The sequence below is a fragment of the Sarcophilus harrisii genome, chromosome 6, assembly GCF_902635505.1.
Source record: "Sarcophilus harrisii chromosome 6, mSarHar1.11, whole genome shotgun sequence".
Lineage (NCBI taxonomy): Eukaryota > Metazoa > Chordata > Mammalia > Dasyuromorphia > Dasyuridae > Sarcophilus > Sarcophilus harrisii.
In genome coordinates this window covers 164,205,365-164,221,688 of record NC_045431.1, presented here as the reverse complement: position 1 = coordinate 164,221,688, position 16,324 = coordinate 164,205,365, and the positions used below count along the sequence as shown (strand labels likewise).

Below are 16,324 nucleotides of genomic sequence, written 5' to 3'. Positions count from 1 at the left end.
CATGACCAAAACGTTATTTTGCTGTACAAAAAGATCAGACTCTGAAATATTGTACAATTAGCTTGTGAAGGAAATCAAAAATGCAGGTGTGCATAAATATAGGGATTGGGAATTCAATGTAATGGTTTTTAGTCATCTCCCAGAGTTCTTTCTCTGGGCATAGCTGGTTCAGTTCATTACTGCTCCATTGGAAATGATTTGGTTGATCTCGTTGCTGAGGATGGCCAGGTCCATCAGAACTGGTCATCATATAGTATTGTTGTTGAAGTATATATTGATCTCCTGGTCCTGCTCATTTCACTCAGCATCAGTTCGTGTAAGTCTCTCCAGGCCTTTCTGAAATCATCCTGTTGGTCATTTCTTACAGAACAGTAATATTCCATAATATTCATATACCAAAATTTATTCAGCCATTCTCCAACTGATGGACATCCATTTAGTTTCCAGTTTCTGGCCACTACAAAAAGTGCTGCCACAAACATTCGTGCACATACAGGTCCCTTTCCCTTCTTTATAATCTCTTTGGGATATAAGCCCAGTAGTAACTTCAGTGTGAATTTTAATGAAATTGGCACTGAAACTAAATTTTTTGATAAGTGTTCACTGTAAATCAGCCTAGGATCTAATAGGCACCCCCTATTGGTACCAGCATTGTATTACATTACATACATTTTGTGAGAACTCAAAAGAATTTTAGGATGGGGTGTGTCACCTGTTTTAAAAGAATTTGCATTATAATTTGGAAGATGAAACAACTAAAAATGAAATGTTAAACCAATATGTTGGGTATAAGGAAATTAGAAGTTGAGAAAAAGCATAGATGTGAGAGACTTTAATGGAAGGTTTGCTTTGTCAAAAAAAAGGAGGGAAGCAGAAGTATGGTCAAAATAGTAAAGACACCGTGCTGACTGGAGATGAGACAAAAATGTTATAACTGGGGGAAATAAAAATATACAAGAAGGGAGGGGGTCATGAATGATTTTATAATGTGACATGATAGAGTATAAACAAGCTCTGGATTTAGAATAAGAATTGGAATAAGAACCCTCAGTTTGCCTTTTACTACCTGCCATCTTGTTTTTACCTTTATGAGCCTCAGTTTCCTTGTCTAAGCTGAGTCAGCTCCCTTCCAGGTTAGGTGTGTGAGTGCTTTGTTCACAGCAACCCCGGAAGCTATAAAAATTCTCTTCATTTCATTTGTGAAGAAGCTGGAGAATAGAGTTGAATTGGCATGCTTGACAACTAGTTCATTGTTAGAGCTGTGTTACTGTTACTGTTTAGAACTTTAAAAATCAGGCAGTCTTAAACCTTTGTGCTTCATACTGCTGATAATAGGAAGCTATCATAGGCATTTAAGAGCAATGATGTAAAAAGTTGTAGAAAGGTTTTTGACAGTGACTGCAGAGTGGTTTCAAACTTGTAAGCAAAAGGGGTGTGTGTGATAAGAGCTTGATAGTTAACAGCAATGAGGAAATGAAATTGGAATGTGAGGGCTAGACAAGATCATTTGAGGATCTTGGTGACTGGACCCCTTCTGGCTGTGCATACCACAGTCTCATTTGGACTACATCAAGGTTCTTAAGGTATAAAGGATCAACAACCTTTTAAGGAAGAATAGCTGTTTTTTGGTCCTATTAGAACTCTTTGGAAATCTCAATTTTAAACATTTTTCTTGCAGTTGAGATTTTATATTTATCTTAATAGCATCAGAGACTAGATAGAATGCCATTCTACAGAAAGGTCGACCTGGACATGGGCATCATAGCCTATTGCACCATTTGCATATGTTTGTTATAATACTGATCAAATAATGATTTTTCTGCAGAAGAATCTTCCTTAGAATTACAAGACTGCCAGGGAAACTAACTGTTGAAATAGTTGCCAAAATATAAAAAAGTTCATTGAGCCCAGGTTGAGATTTCCTGAACTCGGTAATTAAACAAATTGGCAGCCTCACTCTCTTTTAATTCTTAAATTAACATGTCTTTCTGCATTCTGTTTTAAGGTTGGTATTTAGTATGGAAGTAAACGGATTAGAGGTAAATCACTTTTTAAATCCTTTTTACAATGAACATCAGATGGAATATATTGGTAGTAAGCAAATTTTTATCTATGGGGGGAAAATTGGGTGAATAAATGATTTTGTGTATCTTTGTTTTTTTAGTCAAGCTAGATGGTGCAATGGATAAGAGTGCAGGCAGACTGGAGTTCAGATATGGTCTCAGACACTGGCTGTGTGATCCTGTTTGCCTCAGTTTCCTCCTCTATAAAATGAGCTGAAGAAGGAAATGGCAATTCACTCTATCATCTTTGATAAGAAAACTCCAAATTGGGTCATGAAGTCAGATATATTTTAACAGCAGTTTTTTAGCATCTAAAATGGAAATAAAATAAATTTGTAAATTTCTTGTTTCTAAAAATAGCCAGGCCTGCATAATTTATGTATATAATTTCTGATATAAAATATGTGATATATAGCTTCCACACACTGTAATTTTTGATAGTCCATTCTTTTGTGGGGAGAAGGAAAGAGAATAAGATTCAATATGAGTGTTTTTGAAATATTCTTTAAACATAGATTAGGTGGATAGACTATTTGATCAGGTTATCTTAATAGGTTAGCTTAAAAAAACCCCATAGATTAGTTGGAAATATTTGAAGTTAAGGGAATTTGTGGTAAGTAAACAAAGCATTTCATTAACCTTTTTTTTTCTGATTTTTTTCAAACTACCTTACTCTTCTTCTTACATGGCATCCAATTTGTGGATAGTTTTTCTTTGATGCTCCCAGTCAAAGTGCGAGTTGTTGGATGAAAACGCACACACTTCAGTTCAAATAGTTCTTTAATTTTCTCTAATAGTTCTCTAATGTTCATCCAGGAAGAATAAATCAGTTGTAGAACTCAGTTTTGTGTAACACTGTCATGAATTTTTGCTGATATGTGGGGAGTGGGCCAGCCTTCCTTTCCTGGCTCCTTTAAGTGCCTTTTCCCTTTCTCTTTGTTTACAGCTTTCTGTATCTGAGCCATTGCTTTCTCACTTCCACCTCACAGTATTTAATTTGGTAACTCAAATGTGTAGTGCCCTGTCCTAGAAATTACCTGTATTTTTGTGTTTATTTTACTGTGTTCACATTGTTCCCTACCACTAGGCTATAAGCTCCTGTTGAACAGGGACTGCTTTATATTTTTTTTGTTGGCCAGTGGTCAGCACAGTACCTAAAGCATAATAAATCTTTAGTGGCTTTTTTATTTTATACATATATATCTGCATGGACTAGTTATTTTGCTCGATAGAATATAAGCTCCCCAAGGACAGAGACTGTTTCATTTTTGTCTTTGTTTTCCTAGCACTCCATTCAGCATATAAACACTAAAGCATTTTAATGATTTGATTCACTTAGTAGATAGCATCAGAATGGTACTCTAATTTTGGTTCAAGTTCTAATTACCTTACACTGACTTTGACCAGGACAAGCCTTTAGCCTCATAGGACCTTTAGTACATTTCAGAATGGTTGATTGTAAGTTTTGGTCACAATATTTCTACACCAGTGAAACTACAGATCTGGACCAGCCCTTCCCCTTCCCCTTCTCCCTCTCCCCTCATTCCCCACGATGCACTCTTTAAGCTTTCTTAGAGGAGATCTTGAATGATCTTTCTCTGAATTTAAAAGGGTATGAGGTTGCAATGGCAAATGATCCACATTTATTGTCTTGTGATCTTGAGTAAGTCTGTCTCTTTAGAGGACTTGAGGTGTGTGTATGTGTGTGTGTACCCGCACGCACATGTGCATGCACTCGTTGAATTGAGAGAGAGATTGGTCTGAGAGCAACCTTTTCCTAGCCAATTGGTAAGATGGGAAAATGACATTCAGAGTAGATTGTATGTATTAGTAGCTCAGTTATTAGCATAACTTTAAAGAATTAAACTGTAATTTAGTGGATCTGAATGTTCTTAAATGTGAAGGGCAAATAATTTTTCTTCAGGAATCAATGGCCACATCTGAAGAAGCATCAAATCAATCCCAGCAACCTTCAGAGGAACAAGAGCAAGAGGAGCTTGACTTTTTGTTTGATGAAGAAATGGAACAAATAGAGGGACGAAAAAACACCTTTACTGATTGGTCTGATAATGATTCAGATTATGAAATTGATGACCAGGATTTAAACAAGATTTTGATTGTGACTCAGACACCACCTTATATGCGAAAGCATCCTGGTGGAGATCGTACAGGCAACCATGTGTCCCGTGCAAAAATTACATCAGAACTTGCTAAAGTTATCAATGATGGTTTATATTATTATGAACAAGATTTGTGGATGGAGGAAGATGAAAATGAACATGCAACAATGAAGGTAATTATTTTGATCATGAAATCTAGTGTTTTCTTAATTTTTTGGTAAATGTTTGAGAGAGAACTTATTTTCTCCTATTAATGTATTTTTCTTCCAAAGAGGAGCATTGTTGTTATTAAAGGTTCCCTCTTGTCATCAGACTTTTTGTGTGAATTTTGATAGTTATCAAGAGTTTTTGCCAAAATAAATTTTAAAACAGTTTCTTTAAAGCAAATATTGGTCTTGCAAGAAAAGTAATAGTTATGTTACATGTTTAAAGAATTACTTGTTTTCATATAAAATTTTTCAAGCAAGTTTAAAATGAAAAGATACTTTTTTCTTGGAAAAAAAAAGTCATCATTTTATAAAAAAGCTTCAGCCAAACTATATATTGGGAATTTATGAAGTTTGTAAGCTTTAGAAAGGTATTTTTTGACCCAGTTGTCCTAGATTTGGGGGAAACAATGAATTGCAGTGGAAATACTGCTGAATTTGGGATTATAAGAACTGAATTTGAATCCTGGGTATTTGTGTGACCTTGAGCAAGTCACTCAAAATTTCTGAGCCTAAGTTTATTTGTTCATAAAATGAGGCGGTTGGGAGTAGATGACAAACCTCTAAGGTGTCTTCTTGTTTTTAAATTTTCTATTCAGTAATCCTATAAGAACATTTTTAGAAAGAAAAAAACCTTTTAAAATATATTTATGGAAACATGACTAGTTGCAGGAAGCAACTATAGTTGCATTATAGTAGAGTACTATAATGCAATTAACATTAGGAGTAACATCAAGTGATGGAAAGACTTGATTATATTAATGTAAAGTGAAGGAAAATGAGGTTGGTTGGTATGTTTATTAACTGACTTTGTAAAAGGAAAATAAATAGTCCAGCTGCTAATGGACAAAGACTTGGGGAAAACACAAGGGTATATCTGAATTTTGTAGATACCTATATGTTGAAAGTCATTAAGGAAAGTTTAATTGTAAATGTAATGTTAATTGGTTTTGTTTAAAGTTCAAAATAGGTATTTTTTAAGCACACATTAAGATTTACAAACTATTTTTATGTAAATTTTTTTAACTTATTAATATCAAAGCATGGTTCAAAGTCCCCACTTCTGGGGAAGACTTCTTTAATTCTCTTATTCAAAGTAATAGCTCACTCCTCTGAAGCATCATAGCACTTTGTTTTTTACATGTATATATCTGTCTGCCTGCCTGTCTCTTATATGTGTGTATATGTATGTATATATGTATATTTTATATCTAGCTTATATATTTATCACATTCTTTATGATAGATTTATTTGTTTATGCATTTCATCTGTGAGAATTTAAGTTTCTTACGGACAGATATTTATATTCATCACAAAGCATCTTGCATATAGCTGGAACTTAACAAGCATTTTTTGAATAAATTAATCATCTGAATTTACTTTATTGGGGAATAATTTTAGGAATATAATTAAGTTTAAAAGTGAAATTCTTTGCTGTAGTAAGAACTAGCACATTGATTATTTTGGTGTAACTTAGAAATTTAAAAAACCTATAAGGTATTAACATTTCAGAAAATTATATTTGTTGCTATATATTTTGTAAGTTATTCAGTAAATCTGAGCCCAAAATACTAGGTGTTCTGCAGGTGGTAAAAGATGAGCATTACCATATGAGTTGAAAAGGTAAGACAAAACATATGCAGAAGAAATAATTAAAGATCAACAATAACTCAGGACTGAATGATATGATACAAAAATTAAATACTTTTGAGAAACTCAGAAGAATGGGAGGGAATTAGGATTTGACCCAGAAAGGATCAAGATAAAAACTTGAATATACTCTCCTAAAGTATATATTATGGGCAGTAAACAGACACACAAAAAAAAACTTCAGTAGGTTCAGAGGTTTGATTTGGAAAACAGGGTATGTGTATAGTAGAGGCAGCTTAAGCATAGTTTTGAAGACTAGACATGACTTGAGTAAGTCTCAGGGTAAGCTCAGATGCAGAATGCAGTTTTTAGGAAAATTAATATGTAGTGGTAAATGTTCTAAGGGAAGAAAGGAAATCAGTTGGGAAGCTATTGCAGGAATTCAGCTATGAAGTAAGGACCTATTCCTTAATTAAAATGGCAGCAGGGTGGAAAAGAGAGGAAGAAGTAAATTGAGAGATTCTTTGAGATAAGAATTTACAGTATTTCTTGAATAAAGAACATTAAAAGAGAGGAAGATTTCCAAGGCAGTCCCAAAGGCTTTAGCTTAAGAAACAATGAAAATATAATGATTTATTAAAATAAGAGTTTGTAAGAGAAGCACTGAGGAAATACTAAATTCAGTTTTGGAAATGTTGAAAGTGAGTGAACAATTTAGTTGTGTCCATGTAGAATGATCCCTATCTTTTCAAGGTCTCTATCTTTTTTTTTTTTTTTTTTCTCTTGGAAACACAGCAGTAGAGAACAGAAATTGCTGCTAGCAATGCAATATGGGGGTCCTGTAGCCTAATAGTGGTAGCTGAAGCCATGAACATAGACAGCCACCATGAGATTGACCAGGTAGAGAGATAAGAGCGGAGGCCTGCAGGATAGGGTCTGCAGTGGTGCTTGTGAAGGATAGGGAGGTGAGCCACGAGAGGGATAATTAGCAGGAAATAGCTCTTGTCTAGAAGGCACTGGGGACTTTTAGGCTAGGAGAACACTTTTGTGGGGATGGTGTCCTTGTTACCCTCTGCTAATGACTTTGGAGAAAGTGGGAATATGGGCTTGAATGTCATCTTTGTTACTTGATATTTGTGTAACCTTAGGCAGTTTGTCTAAATTTCCTACTCTTTAAAATCTGGGATTGAACTCGTTGATCTTTTGAGGCTTTCTCTCTCCAAGTTTATGTTCCTATGCTACTTCGCAGGAATATCTTTTCAAGTTGACAAAGTTAAAAAAAAAAGCTTTTGAAAAAAAAATTTGAAGTGGTAATTGTTTTGTTTTTGCACATTTTCACTTCTGAATATATTCTTTTTCTCTCTTCTACTTAGTTTTACACTTCAGCTATTTATTAAATAGCTATTATGTGCAAAGCCCTACTAGGCAGTAGAGATTTTTAAAAAAGGCAAAGAAGTCTTTGACCTCAATGAGCTTAATACATTTGGTAGGATGCAACTTGTAAACTGTTAGCTAAGTGCATAATCATTGAAGGGAGAGTTCTAATAATTGGGAGTGATCAGAAAAGACTTCTTATAGGACATGGCAGGATGCATTAAAAAGGTAAGGTAAGGAAGGGGAGTATATTAAAGGTGAGTGTGTGTGTGTGTGGGAACCAAGAGATGACTGGGAGCCGGGGGAGGGAGGGAGGAATGTATGAAAAGTCATGGAGGCTGAAAATGGAAAAATTGAATATCAAATTCGTAAAATAGCTAGCATGTTAGGTTGGGTGTGTGAAAGAGAATACTATACTATAAAATGAGTCTGTAATGGTATGTGAAAGCCTGATTACAGAGGGCTTTAAATACCTGTCTGAGGAGTTTTATTTTGACCTAGATGTGATTGCAAGCCACTGGAGATTTTTAGCACAAGTGACATAATATTAATTTTAGACAGTTATATGGAGGGTAAAAGAGAGGTGAGAAACTGGAGGTAGGGGGACAGGTGAATTAGGAAGCCAAAATATTCTAAGGAAGAGATGATGACCTGTACTATGGCATGATTATATCAAAATAAGGAGAGAGATAGGAGAAATATTGTGATAATACAATTGCAAGTACCCGAAAACTATAAAAAGTAAGAGGGAAATCTCTAAGGTTGGGGTTGATCAGAGAGATGCTGGTCCTCAATGGAAATAGGTAATCTTGATGAATAGTTTGGGATGGGGAAGAGAATGAGTTCTAGCAAGCTCTATTTTAAACATACTGATTTAAAGAAGTCTCGGTAACATCAAAGTGATTATTTTTAGCTATCAGTTGTTGACATAGGATTGGAGTTTAGGAAAGGGATTGAGCATCATTTTCATAAAAGAAGATAATTTGATAATTTGTCTTCCAAGTGCTTTTTATTTAAATTAATTTTTAAAATTAAAAATATTTAAACTTAAATACAAAATGAGAAAAGCAAAAAAAATTGCCATATATACAGTACACCATAAGAGGATTCAACAGTGCATTTCCATTTCAAGAAAATCTATGGGGGCAGCTAGATGGTGCAGTGGATAGAGCATCAGCCTTGAAGTCAGGAGGACCTGGTTTAAATGTGACCTCAGACACAACACTTCCTGGCTGTGTGACCCTGGAAAAGTCACTTAACCCCAATTGCCTCAGCAAAAAAAAAGGGGGCGGAAATCTATGTAACAAATACTACATTATTTTAAAAACATTTTTATTGTTCATTGCTGTACACTTTTTACTTTATATTTTTCTCCCTTCTCTTATCCACCCTAAAGAAGGTTACAAAGAATTGACAAAGGATGGATATATACATAGATATCTGTAAATTATATGCACATGCACATATATATATGTATATGACTGTCATGCTTATTTCTGTTTCTCTGAAAGCTGATAGCATTTTGTTTCATAAGTCCAAGTCTTCCCATATTTTTCTAAATTAGCCAGTTCATCATTTCTTGCACCACAGTAATACTTCAAACCCAGTAATCACATCCTATCTGAAAAATAGTCTATGAAAGTTTTTTCCCCAATTTTCTTCATTCCTTCTGTTCTTGGCTACATAAGCTTTATTTATCCAAGAAATAATCAAAATTATCTTTTTTATACATATATATATATATATATATATAGTATATATAATTTATATAAAATATAGTTAAAGTCTGAATACTGCTGAATTCCTTTACATCTTTTTTTTCTCTTTTAAGTTCTAGATCTTTTGGTCTTCCAAATGAACTTTTTTTGTAATTTTTTTCTAAATAATTAATAATTAAATAATTTTTAAGTAATTTAATTGCGATGACATTGAATAAATAGATTTAGATCCCCCCCCCTTAGGCATTTGTGGTTAAGTGACTTGTCCAGGGTCATACAGCCAGGAAGTGTTAAGTATCTGAGGTCAGGTTTGAACTCCGTTCCTTCTGACTACAGGCTGGTGCTCTATCCATTGTACCACCTAGCTGCCCCAGATAGTTCCTTCTTTACACCGTTCCTAATGAGAGTAAGGTTCCAGTACTACCTGTCCTCTCCTCTCTTAGCTTTTTCTTTATCAGTATTTCCTTTTATGTCTCATTTATTTGAGATAACTACTTTTTTATCTTTTCTTACTTTTACTTTTTTTTAGTATCACTCCATCATACTTGTCTCAGCCTGTGCCTCTCTTTTAAATTACCTAAATAATGGTGACAGTCATGAGCACTTCAATATTTCCATATATACAAAGTAAACAATTTGATTTTATTGAATCCCTTACAACTGGTTTTTAATGTTTACCTTTTATTTCTCCTGAATGTTGTATGTTGAATTTTCCCTTAAGTTTTGGGCTCCTAAAAGGTGTTGAGATAAAGCGAACATAGAAAAGAGAAGAGCACTTAAGACAAAGTCCATATTGAATAGCACTTCTGAGAGAAAGGATGAGGAGGTAGTTGTTAGAGGAGGATGAATCCAGGAATAGATATGGAATAGTATAAAGGTAGAGGGAAGGCCATAGATTTATCCATAAAGATCTGTAGCCTTAGAGGGAGCAAATTCAGTTAAGGTATAGAATTGTGGAACATATACTTTAAGAGATTGGAAAGTAAATGGTAGATGAGAAAATGGAAATAACAAATGGAGATAGCTTTTTGGGAACTTGACTGGGAAAGTGAAAATAATTGTATAGTGATAGCTTGAAAGGAGTGTGAAAGCTAAGCAAAAGGCTTTAAAAATGGGGGAGTTGGGCATGTTTTAGAGACTGCTGTAGCAAAGAAAGAAAGAACAGGGGACAATAGAAGAGGTTTTTCAAAGATGAGCAGAATAGGAGAGAAAAGGGAGCTCATGGTAGATAATCCTCTTATTCTTATTTTCATTAAAGTAGTTATAAGAACTTCTGCTGAGAAGAAGTAAGGAATAGAATGGTAGGAGGTAGCTGAAAGATTTGCCCCAGATGCTGAGGAACACGTAATTGAGTCATTCAGGGAAAATAAAAAGGGTTTCTTTGCGATTGGAAATGAAAGTTTATGTTGAAAAGATCGTCTTTTTAATGTACATGAGGACTCCCTTTAGTTATATTCAGCAGTGCCAGAGCAAATGCCAAATGTGGATAGTGTGGGTAAATTCAAGCTTTAGGATTGGTGATAGGATAAAGAATTAAAGAATTCAGAGATTCTTACCTGTGGAGTCAGATGAAATGGTCTTGACTTGGATCTTTACTGAGGCCAGAGCAGTGCTGGTGGATTGGGACAACTGAGAGAGAAAGAGGGTTTGAAGGTCTTAATTAGTATGGATGAAGAACAGGTTTATTGATGAAGGTCAGTTATTCAGTCAATAAGCATTGATAAGAAAGCAATCAATATCTAAGGTAAAGCAATCCCTGTATGGGATGGAGACACATTGAAGGGTATACATTAGAGTTAAGACTGGTGAAGTGGGAAATCAGAATGTTTGAGGAATAGCATTGTGTCCTAAGGTGTAAAGTGTTTGAGGTTGGTCTGGAGACATTGTAAGCCAAGTGGATCACAGCAGTGAAGGTTTGGTAATGTAGAATGATGGAATTAAATTGCAAAGTTATAGCAATAAAGAGGGATAGTTTCTTGCTGATTATGTTGTGGTAACTAAAAGAAGGAACACTCAATCTAGTTTTTACAGAAGATGGCCAATGTCTTCTAGAGGGGGCTAAGTTTTCTTGAGTTCCAGAAGTTGGAAAGAATGTTGAAGGGAAGAAATTTAGGGTAGATAGGTTGGTTAACAAGAAAGTAGGGGTTTTTTGGGCACTAGGCAACATGAAGAGACACACCTTGGACAAGTCAGTTCTTTTCTGGGCTTCCTTTCTTTAGCTGTAAAAGAAGAATTGAACTAGACCATCTCCAAGGCCTTATTCAGCTCCACTGGTCTATTTTGTGGAAGAGTAGATGAGTTGTAGATTGGAAAAGAGGCAGGTGTGGGTTGAATAGGGTCACCGATTTACAATGAAAAGGGGATTGATATTTGAGAATCTGTCTGCCATGAAGTGGAAAAAGAATCGGTAAGGCCATCTGCACTCTTTAGTAATACCCTTTCCTCTTTGCCAAATTTTGTTTGTCTTTACAGACTGCCTCTGTGTTTATTCTCTGTATTGCTGGCACTTAGCACATACAGTCTTTTCTCGTAAGCTTCTCATGTGTGTACATTTGTATGCCAGAAAATGTTCTCTACAATCCTAGGACAGCCTAGTGCTCAGTAGGTGCTGATACCTGACTGGTGTATCTTCTCTTTTAAAGTGTATGTAAGATGTGCAGCAATGCACATAATTATTTGAGGTAACTATTTCAGGCTGTGTGTAGTATATTTAAAGTACAATCATTTAAAATGTCAGTTTTATTGAATTTGTTGTAAATATTATGACTGTTTCTGTTAACAGATTCATTTTAGAAATTGTTATATACAAATTGTTTTTTATGAATTTATTATCCAATTTAGTAATTAGTAGTAATGCAGCTTCCTTATTCTAATTCAGCAAGAAGTTGAAAATTTTAAGAAGCTAAATCTTATTAGTAAAGAGCAATTTGAGACCCTAGCACCTGAACCTCCCTTTGAGCCAAATCTAGACGTTCCTGTAGGACCCTCACAGTCTCAACAAGGTATGTAAATTTGTTTTTTCTCCTCACTTTAAATGACTTGAATGATATTCCTTCTTGGGTGTTTTTTTTTTTTTTTTTTTTTTTTTTTTTTGGTTCTAGATTATAAAGACTGTAGAGTACAGTCATTTATAAATCATGTCATATAAATATAATTAGCCCACTATACAAATAAGTTTAGTTAAATAAACATATTTCTGAATGCCCAGAATTTTCCTGGGCAAGTGATTACTAAATTGGAACACCAGTTATAACTGACTAACTTTATGAATGGGAATGGAAGGGAAAGGAAGAGAATAAGCATAATAATAATAATAATAATAATATATATATATATATATATATAATATATTATTAATTATGTGCCCCAGATATCCGAGTTAAAAACTTTGCAACTATTGTCTCATTTAATCTTCAAAACTGCAAGATAGATGCTGTTATCTTCCCCATTTTATAGATGAGGAAACTGGCAGAGATTCAGTGACTTTTACAGAATCCCACAGATAAAATTTTCGGTGTCTGGATTTGAACTCAGGCCTTCTTAACTTGAGATCATTATGTCTTTTTTTCCCCCTTTCCCACATTTCTTTATTTATTCATTAAAAAAATTTTTTTTATTAAAGCTTTTTATTTACAAAGCATATGCATGGGTAATTCCAACATTGACCCTTAAATAACCTTTTATTGCAAATTTTCCCCTTCTTTCCCCCACCTCCTCCCCTATCTGGCAGGTATATGATCTTTTTTTGTGCTAATTATCACGAATAGACCCTCTAGTCAGTAAAGGCTATGGTTACCTACATAGTGTTACTTCCAGGCTGCAGGGCAAGTTTTCTGCTCTAAATAAATGAAGGGATCTCTTAGGTTGACATTTTCATGCGTGAAATTTGGTATCTAGTCTTTCTCTCACTTGAGGCAAAGGTTCCTGGGAAAGGTGTAACATGTAAGCCCTACCATTTATTGTTATTGTCATAATGATGAGAGCATTCCTTGAGAGAAGATTTTGGTAGAGAGTATGGTTTTCCCTAAACGGATAGACATAGACCAGTTGGAGGCAGGTGGTGTAGGTCAGAGGCTTAGTACAGCTTTCAGCTCTGTCATTGACTGCTGATATTGGGCAAGTCACAATTTTCTTTGTGTGTTGAATAATGTCTGCTGTACTCAATGACCCCTGACTTCTTTTCTAACTTTAGATCAGTGATTTTGTGGTCTTGTGACCACAAAATTATCAGTTTTTATAAGTCTTCTCCCCTTACCCTTTATAGGTTTACTCTTGGGGGCCATGCAAGAAGTCCCCTGGAGGTTTATAGATCCCTCTTTGAACATTGCTTTATATGATACTTAAAAGAATGGGAGCACGATGCATAGTGAGTCTGTAGCAAATTACATGGGCAGAGCTATGACATCATGGTATCTCATCATGGTAAGCTGGTTTGGGATAAGAATTTATAAAACTATATATTCATTAGAGAAATTATGATCATCAAATTTGAAATTGTTACTCTGGGGCAGTGGTAGGGCAAGGATCACCCAAAAAAAAAAAAAAAAAAAAAAAAGGGGGCGGCTCTGGAAATCAGGGTAGACTTCATGGTCTCATCATAATTTTTTTGTCCTTCCTCAGTGTACCAGTGACTCTTTATCTAGAAAAACAATTTTCTGTCATCCTTGTCACTCTATTGTGGCCTCCTAATTTTGATGCTGCCATTCTGACCATAGTGGAATGGTAAATTTGAGTAATTTATAAGACCTAGAAGGAGCTGGGAGGGAAGAAATTAAGAGGTAGCCAGCGAAGGGCATTCTCATATTTGAAAGAAAGGCATTGTAGTGAGCTAGACAGCACTCTTGTTAAAATCATTCATTCATCCCACCCACTATTGAAGATCAGTCTATCAGGCACTAATGATACATAGGTGAATATTAAGAAGGTCCTACTCTGTAGGACCTCAGCAGTGTAATAAATTCATTCAACAAGCATTTATGGAGCAGTGTAACAAGGTAGGGTGCCAATAGCTCTCACCTCTCTTATCTCATTGCCCTTTTTTTAGGGGATGGTTGTGATAGAATATGCTTATGCCCTTTCCTCAGTCTCTGGTGCAATTGTGAAAGATGTGATGATACACAAGAAGTAAAGATGAGATGAAGATAACATTTCAACCACCTTTGTTTTAAAACGTTAATATTTTTAGTGAGAGTTTGTGTGATTGAATGGGTTTCATTATTTTGGAAAATGTTGATTTAATATTATGTAGTAATTTGAAGGCCTAGTTCTAAGTTCCATTTATTTCACAGTTTGTTTTGAATGGTTGTCATGGCTGGTAAAGCTAGATCCTTCACAAAGATTACAAGATACAGATGAGAGAAATGCATTCTTTTTTGTCTTTTCCCTCCCCCTACTTCCCCCACTTAATAGTATTTTATTTTTTTCCAATTACATGTAAAGATAGTTTTTGATATTCACGGTTTAAAGATTTTTGAATTCCAAATTTTTTTCCCTTCCTCACCTTCTTCCTCCCATATAACAGTTATTTTAAATATATTTACATATTAGTCATGTTGTGAAAGAAAAAAGCAGAACAAAAGGGAAAAACCACATGAAAGAAAAAACAAAAATGAAACTATTATGTGTGCTTCAATCTGCATTCAGTCTCCATAGTTCTTTCACTGGATGCAAATGGCATTTTTCATTCCAAGGCTATTGGAGTTGTCTTGGATCGGTGCATTGCTGAGAAGAGTTAAGTTGATCATCACAAAATTTTGCTGTTACTGTGTACGGTTTTCTCTTCATTCTGCTCACTTCATTCAGCATCAGGTCATGTAAGTCTCTCCAGGCCTCTCTGAAATCATCTTGCTGATAATTTCTTATAGAATAATAGTATTCTATTACCTTTGCACATCAGATGTTATTCAGCCATTCCTCAACTGATGGACATCCATTCAATTTCCACTTACTTGCCACTATAAAAATTGCTGCCTCGAGCCTTTTTTGCACATGTGGGTCTTTTCTCTTCTTTATAATCTATTTGGGACGCAGACCCACTAGTGACACTGCTGATCCAAAGGGAGTGCACATTTTTATAATCATTTGGTCATCATTCAAAATTGTTTTAGGAGTGATTGTGTTTGCTGAATTGTGACAGGCCCAAATAGGGACTGGGGTAGAGATGAGAACTCTGGGGAAGTATTGCTTAGAGTATTAAAAAAAAAAAAAAAAAAAAAAAAAAAATTACAGAACAGACTTAGGATGTGCTAGCCAGGGGCACATCCTAGCCAGGGGCAGAATTTGAACACAAGTCTTTCTAGTTCCAAGGGTTAGATTTTTATCTATTTTGCTCTATTGCTTCACAGTGAAGTGGCAGTCATTTTAAATCACAAACCATACAGGCAGAAGTTTTTTTAAAATTCACCTATTTAGATTTCCACTTTTTCTTATGTCAGTCTTTTGCAAGCTATAATCGCAACCTGTTTCATTTTTCTATTTTTAGCAAATAAGTGGGATAAGGAGACGAAGTCATTTTCCTAATAATATCAGTTGCTTTTAGGAACCTAGATCATGGTTCTTCCTAAGGAGCTGACCCCTGAAACAAGGGAAAAGATTGGGAGCTTGCCACAATCAGGGAGGGGATGGAAGGAAAGGGCAGTCTATGGATTAAGGGATTACAAAGATGAGAGTGGTATATATGAAGACAAGGCCCCTGTTACACTGTTGCAGGGAAGGCGAAATATAAGTCTTCTCCCCTTACCCCCTTTATAGGTTTACTTTTGGGTGCCATGCAAGAAGTCCTCTGGAGGTTTATAGATCCCTCTTTGAACATTGCTTTATATGATACTTAAAAGAATGGGAGCACGATGCATAGTAAGTCTGTAGCAAATTACATGGGCAGAGCTATGACATCATGGTATCTCATCATGGTAAGCTGGTTTGGGATAAGAATTTATAAAACTATATATTCATTAGAGAAATTATGATCATCAAATTTGAAATTTTAGAATTGTGCTAACATTTTATAATTGTCTTCCTATTTTACAGACTTGACTGATGAACTGGCTCATAAATTATTTGGTATTTCAGAAGTGTCTTCAACAACAATGGCTCGTTCTTTGCCAACAGCAGTTCCAGAATCTCCAAGAGTTCATCCTGCAAGAACACCCAAAACACCCCGTACCCCTAGATTACAAGATCCAAACAAAACGCCAAGATTTTATCCTGTTGTGAAGGAACCAAAAGCCATTGATGTGAAGGTAAATTGAAGAACT

General features: G+C 35.1%; 1 protein-coding gene and 1 long non-coding RNA gene across 6 annotated transcripts in view; one reads left to right on the top strand and one right to left on the bottom strand.

The window, feature by feature from the left end:
- The window catches only part of LARP1B (La ribonucleoprotein 1B), a 95,701-nt gene that overhangs the window by 51,436 nt on the left and 27,941 nt on the right, over positions 1-16,324 (top strand). For all 5 annotated transcript variants that reach the window (XR_004230266.1, XM_031942670.1, XM_031942668.1 and 2 more), the window contains 3 exons: positions 3,988-4,356; positions 11,950-12,073; positions 16,098-16,309. Coding sequence is in view for 4 of the 5 variants with exons in the window: in XM_031942670.1 (XP_031798530.1) it covers positions 3,988-4,356; positions 11,950-12,073; positions 16,098-16,309 (705 nt within the window). In the remaining variant the exon portion in view is untranslated. The remainder of the gene's footprint in view (positions 1-3,987; positions 4,357-11,949; positions 12,074-16,097; positions 16,310-16,324) is intronic.
- On the bottom strand, positions 9,716-11,292 carry LOC116419940. The gene is made up of 3 exons (XR_004230267.1): positions 11,251-11,292; positions 10,628-10,700; positions 9,716-9,802 (listed from the first exon to the last, which is right to left on the bottom strand). It is a non-coding gene; the product is annotated as an uncharacterized LOC116419940 (long non-coding RNA).